At 41.4% G+C, this 15,677-nt stretch overlaps 1 protein-coding gene across 1 annotated transcript in view; it reads right to left on the reverse strand.

Moving 5' to 3' along the window:
* LOC120023010 (dynein heavy chain 6, axonemal-like) overlaps positions 1-14,285 on the reverse strand; it is a 58,566-nt gene extending 44,281 nt beyond the window's left edge. Inside the window, exons 1-6 of the mRNA XM_038966961.1 lie at positions 14,141-14,285; positions 13,870-13,982; positions 13,426-13,596; positions 10,280-10,444; positions 636-983; positions 67-408 (exon numbers count right to left, since the gene is read on the reverse strand). Coding sequence (XP_038822889.1) covers positions 67-408; positions 636-983; positions 10,280-10,444; positions 13,426-13,596; positions 13,870-13,982; positions 14,141-14,285 — 1,284 coding nt within the window. The remainder of the gene's footprint in view (positions 1-66; positions 409-635; positions 984-10,279; positions 10,445-13,425; positions 13,597-13,869; positions 13,983-14,140) is intronic.
* Between the last annotated feature and the right edge of the window lie 1,392 nt (positions 14,286-15,677).

A 15,677-nucleotide genomic window follows, 5' to 3' on the forward strand; every position in this document is an offset into this window, starting at 1 on the left:
ATAATGACTCTTATTGAGTATTAAGGAGGGAGAAAAGCACAACAACTGCTAAAAGATCAACCGTACCTTCCTTTTAACCAGAACAAGCTCAAATCTGAGTTGATTTAAGTGTTTGCCCAGATCAACGCTGAACTTGAAGATGTTGTCATCCCTCTTGGTTTCACAGATCATGACAGTGGATTTGAGATGCTGGAAGCTGGGGACGAGGTGCTGGTACAAAGCCAGCTCCTCAGGAGAGATAGTGATCTGGTACTCTTTAGCCATACTATAGAGCTGAATGAGGAACTGATACTGTCTTTCCAGAGTTGGAATCTGCACAGATATCCGACTCAGGAAGGCCAGATGCTCGACAAACTCTTCCACTGTAAAAATGTCTTTATCCAGCTTTTTAAGAGCTCCTCTGATCACCTGATTGAACAGATTGAGAGGAAAGTATAACCGAAAAGTAGTACCGCTCAAAGCGCTCCTCAACACAGTTATAATAACTTCAAAATATGAATAGCCTGAACATGAATTATGCATGAAGTCTCAGTCTAGTTTACTTCATGACTGTAGGTAGAGTATCTGGTATTTAGACACGCTTAAACAACAACACTAACAAAAACTATGGTATACTAATGTACTATTTAACAAACCTCCATCAGTTCCAGGTTCTTCTTCTTTACAATGGAGGGGAGCATGGAGTGAATGGTAAAGATGAGAGCCTCTGGGTAGGGCAGGCAGTTTGACTGGTACTGGTGACACCTGACCAGGATCATGTTGACACGGGTCTCAGTCTCTATCCTTTTCATCAGCCTGATGCTCTCTGTGTGCACCGCCAAGATGGCCTTGATATCCTGGGGAGACCATTTCTCCCCGGCCAAGAACCCATCCATGTCAGTCAACATGGCTGTCTCCACCATATCACAGTACTTCTCTAGCCTCTGACAGTACTTCTCCACTCCCTGCATCCCTCGCTGGACGGTACTGAGGATGTCCGACAGCTGGAAATCAACAAACACATCAGATGTGTATCATCTGTATCAAGGTCTATGTCATATGTCAACAAACCTGATTTAGAACATAGAAAAACATGTCAAACTAGTAATAGGTAAGTGACAAACAACTACACTTCTATGGAAAATACCTCTTCAAAAAGTACCTCAATTAATCCCACAGTGACCCCCACTGTGACCCTCCCTCCTCCAGCACTTTATATTTTAAATGATACAATGACTATGAAGTAAAAGTCAAAGACTTGTGAGAAAATTACAAAGGGTCAAAGACCATACCCCCCAAAAATGCTAACCTCCCCTGTTATTGTAATAGTGATAGGTTAGCATGTCTTGGGGCTATGATATTTGGCCTGTAACTTTCTTACTTATCATTATTCACGATTCATTCAGGACTATCCGTAATCATGGTAGCATCCACATTAATGTAGAAGTGTTAACTCCAAAATGACTCCAAAATTACACAATAAAATATTACCATTCATTTCTATCGGACACAAAATAATCTGAAACACAACCAAAACAAACAGCAAATGCATCCAACAAGTTGTACAGTCACAAGCTTAATGTAGCCATTGCGTAGGAATATGGGACCAAATACTTAACTTTTTACTACTTTTATAAACATAAGTGAATTTATCCCAATACTTTTGGTGTTTGGAAGAGGACATGACAGTCTCTTTCCCCTTCAGGTGGCTAAAAAGATTTGGCGTCAGCCGTCAAATCCTCAAAAAGTTCTACAGCTGCACCATTTTGACTGGCTGCATCACTGCTTGGTACAGCAGCCACAAGGCACCTGACTGTAAGGCTCTCCAGAGAATGGTGAGTACGGCCCAGTACATCACTGGAGCAGAGCTCCCTGCCATCCAGGACCTCTGTGTCAGAGGAATTTTATTTTATTTAACTAGGCAAGTCAGTTAAGAACAAATTCTTATTTACAATGGCCGGCCTACCACGGACGATGCTGGGCCAATAGTGCGCCGCCCTATCACGGCCGGTTGTGATACAGCTTGGAATCGAACCAGGGTCTGTAATGACGCCTCTAGCACTGAGATGCAGTGCCTTAGACAACTGCGCCAGTCAGGAGCCCAACAAATTGTCAAAGACTCCAGTCACTCAAGCCACACTGTTCTCTCTGCTACCACACCACAAGCGGTACCAGTGCACCAAGTCGGGAACCAACAGGACCCTGAACAGCTTCCACCCCCAAGCCATAAGACTTCTAAACCAGGCTGCTAAATAGTTAATCAAATGGCTACCGGGACTACCTGCATTGACACTTTTTTGAACAAACTCTCTTGCACTGACTCTATGCACACACACACTGGTCTCTACCCAAACACTTGCACATACTTACACGCTGACATCCCAACACACACATACACACTACTGTACATATATCCACACACACATAACATGCTTACTGATGACACTCACACACTCACCATATACACTGCTGCTACTGCTCCACATACGCTGCTGCTACAGCTCAATCTATTATCTATCCTGTTGCCTAGCCACTTTATCCCTACCTACCTACAGTATACAGTGCATTCGGAAAGTATTCAGACCCCTTGACTTTTTACACATTTTCTTACGTTACAGCCTTATTCTAAAATCGATTACATTGATTTTTCCCCTCATCAATCTACACACAATACAACATAATGACAAAGCAAACACAGGTTTTTATAATACATTTTTGCAAATGTATTGCAAATAAAAAACTGAAATATCACATTTACATACTGTAAGTGTTTAGACCCTTTACTCAGTACATTGTTGAAGCAGCTTTGGCAGCAATTACAGGCTTGAGTCTTCTTGGGTATGACGCTACAAGCTTGGCACACCTGTATTTGGGGAGTTTCTTCCATTCTTCTCTGAAGATCCTCTCAAGCTCTGTCAGGTTGGATGGGGAGCGTCGCTGAACAGCTATTTTCAGGTCTCTCCGGAGATGTTCAATCGGGTTCAAGTCCGGGCTCTGGCTGGGCCACTCAAGGACATTCAGAGACTTGTCCCGAAGCCACATCTGCGTTGTCTTGGCTGTGTGCTTAGGGTCATTGTCCTGCTGGAAGGTGAACCTTCGCCCCAGTCTGAGGTCCTGAGGGCTCTGGAGCAGGTTTTCATCAAGAATCTTTTAGTACTTCATCGTTCATTTTTCCCTCGATCCTGACTAGTCTCCCAGTCCCTGCCGCTGAAAAACATCCCCAAAGCATGATGCTGCCACCACCATGCTTCACCATAGGGATGGCGCCAGTTTTTCTCCAGACGTGACACTTGGCATTCAGGCCGAAGAGTATAATCTTTGATTTTATCAGACCAGAGAATCTTGTTTTTCATGGTCTGAGAGTCCTTTAGGTGCCTTTTGGCAAATTCCAAGCAGGCTGTCATGTGCCTTTTACTGAGGAGTGGCTTCAGGCCACTCTAACATAAAGGTCTGATTGGTGGAGTGCTGCAGAGATGGTTGTTTTTCTGGAAGGTTCTCCCATCTCCACAGAGGAACTCTGGAGCTCTGTCAGTGTGACCATCGGGTTCTTGGTCACCTCCCTGACCAAAATGCTTCTCCCCCGATTGCTGAGTTTGGCATGGGAGGCCAGCTCTAGGAAGAGTCTTGTTAGTTCCAAACTTGCCATATTGCACACAGGATGCATGTTTTGTATTTTTTTGTATTCTGTACAGGTTTAGTTCTCTTCACTCTGTCAATTAGGTTAGTATTATGGAGTAACTACAATGTTGTTGTCCATCCTCAGTTTTCTCCTATCACAGCCATTAAACTCTGTAACTATTTGAAAGTCACCATTGGCCTGAGCAGTTTCCTTCCTCTCCGACAACTGAGTTAGGAAGGACGCCTGTATCTTAGTAGTGATTGATAGTATTAGTATTGATACACCATCCCCAAAGTGTAATTAATAACTTCCCCATGCTCATAGGGACATTTAATGTCTGCTTTTTTTTTATCCATCTACCAATCGATGCCCTTCTTTGCGAGGCATTAGAAAACCTCCCTGGTCTTTGTGGTTGAATCTGTGTTTGAAATTCACTGCTCGACAGATAATTGTATGTGTGGGGTACAGAAATTAGGTAGTATTATTGCACACAGCGTGAGTCCATGCAATTTATTATGTGTCTTGTTAAGCACATTTTTAATCCTGAATCTATTTAAGCTTTCCATAACTAATGGTTTGAATACTTACTGACTCAAGACATTTCAGCTTTTCTTTTTTAATTAATTTGTAAAAATGTCAAAAAATATAATTATTATTTATTATTATTATTTTTTTACCTTTATTTAACTAGGCACATCAGTTAAGAACAAACTCTTATTTTCAATGACAGCCTAGGAACTAACTGCCTTGTTCAGGGGCATGACAGATTTTCACCTTGTCAGCTCGGGGATTCGATCTTGCAACCTCTCGGTTACTAGTCCAACACTCTAACCACTATGCTACCTGCCACCCCAACTTTGACATGATGGGGTATTGTGTGTAGGCCGGTTACACAAAGTCTAAATATTATCCATTTTAAATTCAGGGTGTAACTCAACAAAATTTGGAAAAAGTCAATGGGTGTGAATACTTTCTGAAGGCACTGTAAGTAAGCATTTCACTGTTAGTCTACACCTGTTATTTATAAAATATGTGACAAATACATTTTGATTTCATATGTTGTGTGGTCCTCCCACTAAAACTCGGGAAAACATGCAGTTTATTAGGCTACAGATGAAATAAGTTATGATGAACATCACAGGGTGGTGAAAGTTGATGAGCTTGATGCTGCTTTCCAATAAATATAGAGGGTCTTATTCTGATCGATGCTTGGCTGCAGTTTGACAAATAGAGCGCGCATTCCAAGACCAGAGTGGGCACTTCTGTTATATATAACGCAACAGTTTTTGTGTCAAAAACCATCAGTAAAGTTGAAAATGCGATGGAAACCCATTTCACTTCTATTTTTTATTAGGTACACGGGAATTTAACAGCAAGTGTTATTTTTATGTGTATTATGTCATCACGCACAGCTTTTTATCCACAACAAGTCCATTTGATGGAAACACATCTCTGGTGGGAAAATGTGCAAATTGTATTTATGCAGATGATTTCTTTTGGAATGAAAATCTGTTGCCAATTGGATGGAAACCTAACTGAGGAAGAGGAATACCTATGTGAGAATGCTGTTCATCGACTACAGCTCAGCATTTAACACCATAGTACCCTCCAAACTCGTCATCAAGCTCGAGACCCTGGGTCTTGACCCCGCCCTGTGCAACTGGGTCCTGGACTTCCTGACGGGCCGCCCCCAGGTGGTGAGGGTAGGTAACAACATCTCCACCCCGCTGATCCTCAACACTGGGGCCCCACAAGGGTGCGTTCTGAGCCCTCTCCTGTACTCCCTGTTCACCCACGACTGCGTGGCCATGCACGCCTCCAACTCAATCATCAAGTTTGCGGACGACACTACAGTGGTAGGATTGATTACCAACAACGACGAGACGGCCTACAGGGAGGAGGTGAGGGCCCTCGGAGTGTGGTGTCAGGAAAATAACCTCACACTCAACGTCAACAAAACAAAGGAGATGATTGTGGACTTCAGGAAACAGCAGAGGGAGCACCCCCCTATCCACATCGACGGGACAGTAGTGGAGAAGGTGGAAAGTTTTAAGTTCCTCGGTGTACACATCACGGACAAACTGAATTGGTCCACCCACACAGACAGCGTTGTGAAGAAGGCGCAGCAGCGCCTCTTCAACCTCAGGAGGCTGAAGAAATTTGGCTTGTCACCAAAAGCACTCACAAACTTCTACAGATGCACAATCGAGAGCATCCTGTCGGGCTGTATCACCGCCTGGTACGGCAACTGCTCCGCCCACAACCGCAAGGCTCTCCAGAGGGTAGTGAGGTCTGCACAACGCATCACCGGGGACAAACTACCTGCCCTCCAGGACACCTACACCACCCGATGTCACAGGAAGGCCATAAAGATCATCAAGGACAACAACCACCCGAGCCACTGCCTGTTCACCCCGCTATCATCCAGAAGGCGAGGTTAGTACAGGTGCATCAAAGCAGGGACCGAGAGACTGAAAAACAGCTTCTATCTCAAGGCCATCAGACTGTTAAACAGCCACCACTAACATTTAGTGGCCGCTGCCAACATACTGACTCAACTCCAGCCACTTTAATAATGGGAATTGATGGAAATTATGTAAAAATGTATCACTAGCCACTTTAAACAATGCCACTTAATATAATGTTTACATACCCTACATTACTCATCTCATATGTATATGTATATACTGTACTGTATATCATCCACTGCATCTTGCCATCTTTATGTAATACATGTATCACTAGCCACTTTAAACTATGCCACTTTATGTTTACATACCCTACATTACTCATCTCATATGTATAGACTGTACACTATACCATCTACTGCATCTTGCCTATGCCGTTCTGTACCATCACTCATTCATATATCTTTATGTACATATTCTTTATCCCTTTACACTTGTGTGTATAAGGTAGTAGTTGTGGAATTGTTAGGTTAGATTACTTGTTGGTTATTACTGCATTGTCGGAACTAGAAGCACAAGCATTTCGCTACACTCGCATTAACATCTGCTAACCATGTGTATGTGACAAATAAAATTTGATTTGATTTGATTTATGATTTGATAACTGTGATATGTGGTTGTCGTACCTAGCTACCTTAAATGCACTAACTGTGTAAGTCTCGCTGGATAAGAGCATCTGCTAAGAGCATGTAACAGAGAACAGCTCCGCCTCCGACGCGTATAACACATGATTAGATGATGCTGGTGTGATAGTGTGACATGCCATACAGGTGACATGTGTACGTGTGAGATGTGTATACATAGTTATAGTTACGTACATCAGACTGGAAAGCGGGATCTGTCCCCAGTAACAGCTCCAGCTCAGGCCATGGTCGGAGATGTTGGTCTCTTTCCTTCTCCAGCTCCTCGTCAACAGACAGTTTCAGGTCAAACACTGGAGGCGAGTGCAAATCCAGGAGGTTAGGGTCTTGGTTGAAGGACGTCTGTTTGGCTGAGTGAAATCAATGTAATTAATATAAAGGGCAAATGTGTAACTGTAAAACAGTTAGAGATAATTGTTACAATCCAGTGCTTATTACATTTCTGTAGATTACTAATTATTCATGGATGTGTCGCAAATGGCACCTTATTCCCTATACAGTACCCAGTCAAAAGTTTGGACACACCTACTCATTCAAGGGTTTTCTATATTTTTACTATTTTCTACATTGTAGAACAATAGCGAAGCCATCAAATCTATGAAATAACACATATGGAATCATGGTGTCACCAAAAAAGTGTTAAACAAATCAAAATATATTTAATATTTGAGATTCTTCAAAGTAGCCACCTTTGCCTTGATGACAGCTTTGCACACTCTTGGCATTCTCTCAACCAGCTTCACCTGGAATGCTTTTCCAACAGTCTTGAAGGAGTTCCCACATATGCTGAGCACTTGTTGGCTGCTTTTCCTTCACTCTGCGGTACAACTCATCCCAAACCATCTCAATTGGGTTGAGGTTGGGTGATTGTGGAGGCCAGGTCATCTGATGCATCACTCCATCACTCTCCTTCTTGGTCAAATAGCCCTTACACAGCCTGGAGGTGTGTTGGGTCATTGTCCTGTTGAAAAACAAATGATTGTCCCACTAAGCGCAAACCAAATGGGATGGCGTATCGCTGCAGAATGCTGTGGTAGCCATGCTGGTTAAGTGTGCCTTGAATTCTAAATAAATCACTGACTGTGTCACCAGCAAAGCACCCCCACACATCACACCTCCCCCTCCATGCTTCACAGTGGGAACCACACATTCCGAGATCATCCGTTCACCTACTCTGCGTCTCACAAAGACACGGCAGTTGGAACCAAACATTTGCAAATTTGGACTCATCAGGCCAAAGGACAGATTTCCACCGGTCTAATGTCCATTGTTCGTGTTTCTTGGCCCAAGCAAGTCTCTTCTTCTTATTGGTGTGCTTTAGTAGTGTTTTCTTTGCAGCAATTCGACCATGAAGGTCTGATTCACCCATTCTCCTCTGAACAGTTGATGTTGAGATGTGTCTGTTACTTGAGCTCTGTGAAGCATTTATTTGGGCTGAAATTTCTGAGGCTTGTTAATTCTAATGAACTTATCCTCTGCAGCAAAGGTAACTCTGGGTCTTCCTTTCCTGTGGCAGCCCTCATGAGAGCCAGTTGCATTATTGCGCTTGATGGTTTTTGCGACTGCACTTGAAGGAACTTTCAAAGTTCTTCAAAATTTCCGGATTGACTGACCTTCATGTCTTAAAGTAATGATGGACTATCATTTGTCTTTGCTTATTTGAGCTGTTATTGCCATAATATGGACTTGGTCTTTTGCCAAATAGGGCTATCTTCTGTATACCACCCCTCCTGTACCTTGTCACAACACAACTGATTGGCTCAAACGCATTAATAAGGAAAGAAATTCCACAAATTAATGTTTAACAAGGCATTAACTGTTCATTGAAATGCATTCCTGGTAACTACCTCATGAAGCTGGTTGAGAGAATGCCAAGAGTGTGCAAAACTGTCATCAAGGCAAAGGGTGGCTACTTTGAAGAATCTCAAATATAAAATATATTTTGATTTGTTTAACACTTTTTTGGTTACTACACTTTTCATAGTTTTGATGTCTTCACTATTATTCTGCAATGTAGAAAATAGTACAAATTAAGAAAAACCCTGGAATGAGTAGGTGTGTCCAAACTTTGACTGGTACTGTATGTAATTAAGGTATTTGAGTTTTTTATAACTTTGCAGAAATTTCTAAAAAAGTTTTTGCTTTGTCCTTATGGGGTATTGTGATGTCCTTATGGAGGTATTGTGATGTCATTATGGGGTATTGTGATGTCATTATGGGGTATTGTGATGTCATTATGGGGTATTGTGATGTCATTATGGGGTATTGTGTGTAGATTGATGAGGTAAAAAAAAGCATGTTAGAATAAGGCTGTAACGTAACAAAATGTGGAAAAAGTCAAGGGGTCTGAATACTTTCCGAAGGCACTGTATGATGCATGTAGGGAATAGTGTGCCATCTGGGACACAGTCCATTACCGTCTAGCAAAGCTCTGCACTTTAAAACAGCATAATACTTATGAACCTACAGTATTTACAAGACAATAAGGCTGTGAATTTAAATCTTTAGAGAATGTCTTACCAATGACTTGTTCAAATCCTTGTAGCACCTGCTGAATGTGCAGTGTGAAGTCATCAAGGCAGGGATAGATGGTTAGCTTCACTCGTTTGCTGGGCGAACTAGGAGAAGGAAAACAGCAGCATCTGTGTAATATAATCACTTCACTGACTGAGCTGACTGACAGATTAGCAGAAAAACACGAGCTGATGTTTGTGAAATTCATACATTTTTCTAATAGAGGAACATGGAGCGATACAGTTTATTGTAATATATAAGTGAAGTCATACCGCCATGGAGTCTCCTCACGGGAAACCTCTTTATCCTTCTCCGTATCTAGGTTGAGAAAACACTAAGCTTCAGCAGACATTTAAGTTGAACACCTTAGTTAATAGAGTTAATATCTATTTTAGTTTTTTTTTTTATACTATAAATGGGATTCACCTTTTGTGTCGACTTCAGAGTGGAGCTCTGTTGTGGCTGTCCCTTTGGCTGAGACATCATCTGTCATTGGCTGGTTCACAGGTGTGACTGTAAGCAGGACGTTCACTTCAAATACAGCCTGGATCTCTTCTTTAGGCTCTTCCTTTTTAAAATCCGGTAGCATCTACAAATGTAATCTCAGTTAACCCAGAACTAAAGTTGGTCCACGAGAGATTACTAGAAAATGTGATACTACAAGTCAATTTAGTATTACAAGTGACGCATTGTTTAGTGATGTTTACATGTTTCTGACCACATTGGCACAATAGATAAAAGCGGATCTACCTTGTTAACAAGCTGTGGTTGGCCTTGGCTTGGTGAAGAAAGTTTATGCGCCGCATTACGACCAGTTGGCTCTTTGATAATATTTATGTAAGGTCCACTTGCATCCATCCTTGCCATTTTTCTAGGGAGTACACAGGCAAATATTTCAACATCGCAAGCATGCTAATTCAACTCATTGACAAATGCCATAACCTTACTATATTTCCCTTAAAAACCACTTACTTTGTCTTTTGTCTTCTCTCTTTCACTCCATTAGTGTTAGAGGACTCTCGGAGGAACAACAGAAGGAGTTGAACTGCAGATCTGACCAAGACACAGAGCATCTCTTCAAACATTCTGTCTATCATGTTGAGGAAGTGGCTGAAGCGACACAAGAGGATCCTCCACTCAGCCACCTCAGCATACAGCGGCCTGTTGGTCGACTGAGAGGACAGAGGGAGGAACAGTCTCTCTGCACCCTGGACCTCTGCTACCTGACAAGAAAAAAGACAGTACAATGATATATTGAATATATCTTATTCAATATAAAATGTCTCAGAGTAGGAGTGCTGATCTGGGATTAGTTTAGCCTTTTAGATCATATTGACTATTATAAACTGGGTGGTTCGAGCCCTGAATGCTGATTGGCTGACAGCCGTGGTATATCAGACTGTATACCATGGGTATGACAAAACATTCATTTTTACTGCTCTAATTAAGTTGGTAACCAGTTTATAATAGCAATAAGGCACCTCGGGATTTGTGGTATATTGCCAATATACCACGGCTAAAGGCTGTATCCAGGCACTCCGCGTTGCATTGTGCATAAGAACAGCCTTTACAGCGTGGTATATTGGCCATATACCACACTCCCTTGTACCTTATTGCGTAAGATATTCCATGGATCTGATCCTAAATCAGCACTCCGCCTCTGAGGTTCTTTATGAATTAGGGCTCAGATCTGTTTGTGTTGTCATGCCAACACCTATGGTTGTTGTCATGCCAAACATCAAAACCAAGGTAGATCAGCAGAGGATAGTGACAGAGATGTTTTTTCAGGACTCTTAAATGACATGTCCTCGTAACAATCTAAAGGACTAATACAGTGTACCTTCAGACAAGCTGCACGAATCAAAGTGGCAACTTTGTGGTGAAGGCAGTGAAGTTGTCTCAGTGCTACAGCACATTGTTGGTTCTGGGCCTCACAGAAGCCTATCAAGGAGTATGTGGTGGATTTATCCAACTAGGTAGAATAAACAAAACCATGTTATTAGAAAGGAGTTGAAAACAAGATAGTTATCCAAAAAAAACATGGTCACACCTTTGTTAAAACAATGGCACCGTCAGAATCGCCATATCTTGTCTTGTCACTGGCCATCTCGAAAAGTCCTTTGATTTCAACCAGACATCTCAAGAAGATGTCATCAGTAAAAAAAAGACCTTTGGATAATATTTCCCTAAAAAATAAAATTGATAACAAATAATGTAATTCAAAAGCTTTTAAGTTCTATTTGGAAGGTATTTAATAGTGTGGAGACAAAGAAAAGCAGAAAAAGAGGAACAAGAAGAAGACAGGCAACACTGGCCGTACGGAGACTTATTATAAGACAAATGAAATATCATGTGGCACGTAATATTTGATCAATACTCACTTAGCTTTTTTGGTCTTTGAGTGGCATACTGTGACCTTCCAGATTGTAAATGCCTTCCAAATTCTACAGAGAGCAAAAAGTTCATTGTAAAACTGGATTACAGTATTTTACGGTATTATATCACATACTTTCCACATACACATATCAGATACACACTTTTCATCATCCTTCTATAAGAATAACCATACAAACCTGAATTTTGCAAACAATGGCAACTTGAAGATTTTGAAAAACAGTTCTCTTTCAGAAAGCCAGTCTATTACAGACATGATTTCACCACTTCTGTCCTCCAAAACAGACACCTATAAAATAAAACCGAGTGAGGTGGACTCTTTGGGATGGTTTCCTGGACACAGATTAAGCCTAGTCTTGGACTAAAATTAAAAACACATTGAAGAATCTCCATTGAACATGCCAGGGCTCATATCCCCAAAAAACTATCAGTTGTAGGAGAGCTGATCTAGGATCAGTTTCACTGTTTAGATTATAATTCATAGAATTAGATGGATAGATCTTAGATCTGCACTCTTGCTTTGAGATGCTTTGTGGATACAGGCCCAGGACTAGGCTTTACTTGTATTCTGGGAAACCTGCACATAAAATAGGAGTAAATTATGTGTGCGTCCCAAATAGTAACAAAAGCCATATATAGTACAATACTTGTGTCCCTTGTCAAAAGTTGTGCACTATACAGAGAATAGCAATATATGGGTGCGTTTGTAAATTCAATCTGGAGTGCCAGAGTGCACTCTGTGCGTTCGTAAATTCAATCTGGATTGCCAGAGTGCGCTTTGTGCGTTCATAAATTCAATCTGGAGTGCCAGAGTGCGCTTTGTGCGTTCATAAATTCAATCTGGAGTGCCAGAGTGCACTCTGTGCGTTCGTAAATTCAATCTGGATTGCCAGAGTGCGCTTTGTGCGTTCATAAATTCAATCTGGAGTGCCAGAGTGCGCTTTGTGCGTTCATAAATTCAATCTGGAGTGCCAGAGTGCACTCTGTGCGTTCGTAAATTCAGAGCGTTGTCAGATTGTCCCTTCGTAAATTCAGTGTTGTCAGATTGTCCCTTCGTAAATTCAGAGCGTTGTCAGATTGTTCCTTCGTAAATTCAGAGTGTTGTCAGATTGTCCCTTCGTAAATTCAGAGCGTTGTCAGATTGTTCCTTCGTAAATTCAGAGTGTTGTCAGATTGTCCCTTCGTAAATTCAGAGTGTTGTCAGATTGTTCCTTCGTAAATTCAGAGTGTTGTCAGATTGTTCCTTCGTAAATTCAGAGTGTTGTCAGATTGTTCCTTCATAAATTCAGAGCTTTGTTAGATTGTCCCTTCACAAATTCAGAGCGTTGTCAGATTGTCCGTTGGTAAATTCAGAGCGTTTCGCTCTCCGATCGTTCAGAGCACACACTGGAAGCTCTGGCCGAGGAGTTGGGTTCTGTCCTTACAAAGGCAGTCAAGCACCTAAGCTAACTGGCAAACGTTGGCTAGCTGGCTAGCTACTTCCAGACACAAATGAGAGAAAAATCTCACTCTGACCATTTTACTCGCCCTAGCAGAGCTGGTTAGGGTGTTTTCATGTTATCTAGAGGGTTGGTGACTGTACCTGTGCTGCTGGCAACATTTTAATTACACTTTTTTTGCCAACGTTTACTGACACCGGCAATATTCAACGGGTGTTGAGCATTCGTAAATTCATCAGTTATTCTGTGCTCTGGCACACTCAGACGAGAGTGCTCTGAAATCGGAGTAGATAGCCAGAGTGAATTTACTAACGCACCCTATGTATTTTCACCAACGTTTAACAGTTCAACGGTGAACTAGTTGAACTGACCTTGAATATGCATGAAGCGCTAACGGTCCAGTACTGACAGCTCTGTTTAGCTGTCTGGACAGAAACCACCTGAAGATCATAGGGGTTGGGCTGGATCTTGAGGTCACCTCTGTTCCTCATCAGACAGTACACATACTCTCCAGGATCCTTTTTAGTCTCCTCAGGGATTTCCTGCACAACATCCACAAGGAAGTTAGATTTGCATTGATTCAAATATTATGTATTGATTATGAAGACGTATGCCAATGATTCCAAAATATCTCTAGTGTATTTAAAAAAAAATAACACACAATTTAACTGTTATACTTATATAAACCTAGTCTTGGACTAAAATTAAAAAAATATATATATGTAAAATATAAAAACCGTGGACTGCAGAGACTCAATGATAAAGTTCACATCAATTGATCATATAGGCTAGCAACTAAAATGGTGGAAACCAACCTGTATGTTTTGTGGGCATGCTTTTGCTATTCTCCTGTCAGGAATCTCAGTGGACCAGCCCAGTTTTTCTCTCAATCTGATTATGTGGCTCACAACACAGTCATTGTCAGGCTCTGTTGAGAACCAACAATGTACAATAATTATGCTACGTCTAACGTCCTCACCCTGACATGTAGGCTATGTACAGAATAGCCTACATTAAAAAAAAAAGCTAAGTGCAGCAAAAAAGCTTAATCAACCAGTTCCGTGTAACTATTTCGGGGTAATCTACCTTTTGCATCGAAGCGGACGTCTTTCACTCTCTTTCCTTTATAGTTCCATGTGTCGGGGATCATTGAGGTTTCACACATGTGTTTAATTGGTTCAATGACCCCTCTTTTCAGACACAGTGGCTCCTGCTTGCTGGGCTGGAACATGCAGCCAACTAGAGAAACAGAAATGTTGCGCGCACAATGATTTTGCTTACAAAATCCATTAAAATACAACAAATGAGGATGAGACTCACTTTTCTTAATGCTCCTTCCATGTAAAGGAGACCTGGACACATTTGATGATAGTGCATTTTCAGTGGGAGATTCTCCCACACCTGATAATTTACTAAATTTTATACATGATCTGTTGACATGTTTGTTTTTCTTTAGTAACCTGTAAAAATGACAAACATTTACAAATCCATACTGACAAGTAGCTAAGTTTCTTATTGAATTCAAAATACCACTTTGCTATATATTTGACAAACTTACATAGAAATGTAACTCTCTTCTTTTTCCTTGACATTCTTCCTGTGAAGTAAAGTATCAACCCTTGGTGGAAGTTCATTGGATCCTTTTCCTGAAGAAGAGCCTGGAGACTGCTGGAAGTTTGAAACCGTCAGATGCTGAAAATCTCACATTAGCTAGCGTTATAATGACATAAACTAGAAGACTATTTCATTAGTTAGCCAGATCCATGGGATACATGTTACAGTATCAGGGTTGGGGAGTAATGGATTACATGTAATCCGTTACATGTAAGGGATTACAAAAAAACGGCAACTGTAATCCTTTACGTTACCAGCAAAAATACTGTAATCAGATTACAGATACTTTTTAGAAATTAGATGATTACTTCGAGGATTACTTTTACATTCAGAAAGGATGTTTGTGAAAAAAAATATTTGACACTCCTCTGTTTTCTCAATGACATGCAAATCAGCATTGAAAAAAGGTGCAAGTCAGAGACCACTATGATGACACACCAAATGTGTTTGATGGATCACGGGAAGAGCAGGAATAGGCTTTTGTAGGCTACAGTTCAAGTTATGTCTTCCAATGCTGAGACTGCTGTCGGCATCCAAAGATGATCCAACTTTAATAAACGCTTGGAGGTAAGGACGATAGCAGTGTAGTCTACGGCGATACATATATCACTTTACTATTGATATCTACATAGCGCATTGATGTGAATCACACTGCTGCTCTCTCATTTAGCTATTTGCGCCTTACGGATTGTGGTTGTTGTGGATGGCTGCAGAATGCTGTGGTAGCAATGCTGGTTAAGTGTGCCTTGAATTCTAAATAAATCACTGACAGTGTCACCAGCAAAGCACCCTCACACCTCCTCCTCCATGCTTCACGGTGGGAACCACACATGCATGCGGAGATCATCCATTCACCTACTCTACGTCTCACAAAGACACGGCTGTTGATGTTGAGATGTGTCTGTTACTTGAACTCTGTGAAGCATTTGGGCTGCAATTTCTGAGGCTGGTAACTCTAATGAAAATATCCTCTGCAGCAGAGGTAACTCTGGGTCTTCCTTTCCTGTGG

The sequence above is a fragment of the Salvelinus namaycush genome, chromosome 28 (assembly GCF_016432855.1).
Source record: "Salvelinus namaycush isolate Seneca chromosome 28, SaNama_1.0, whole genome shotgun sequence".
In the NCBI taxonomy this organism is placed as follows: Eukaryota; Metazoa; Chordata; class Actinopteri; order Salmoniformes; family Salmonidae; genus Salvelinus; species Salvelinus namaycush.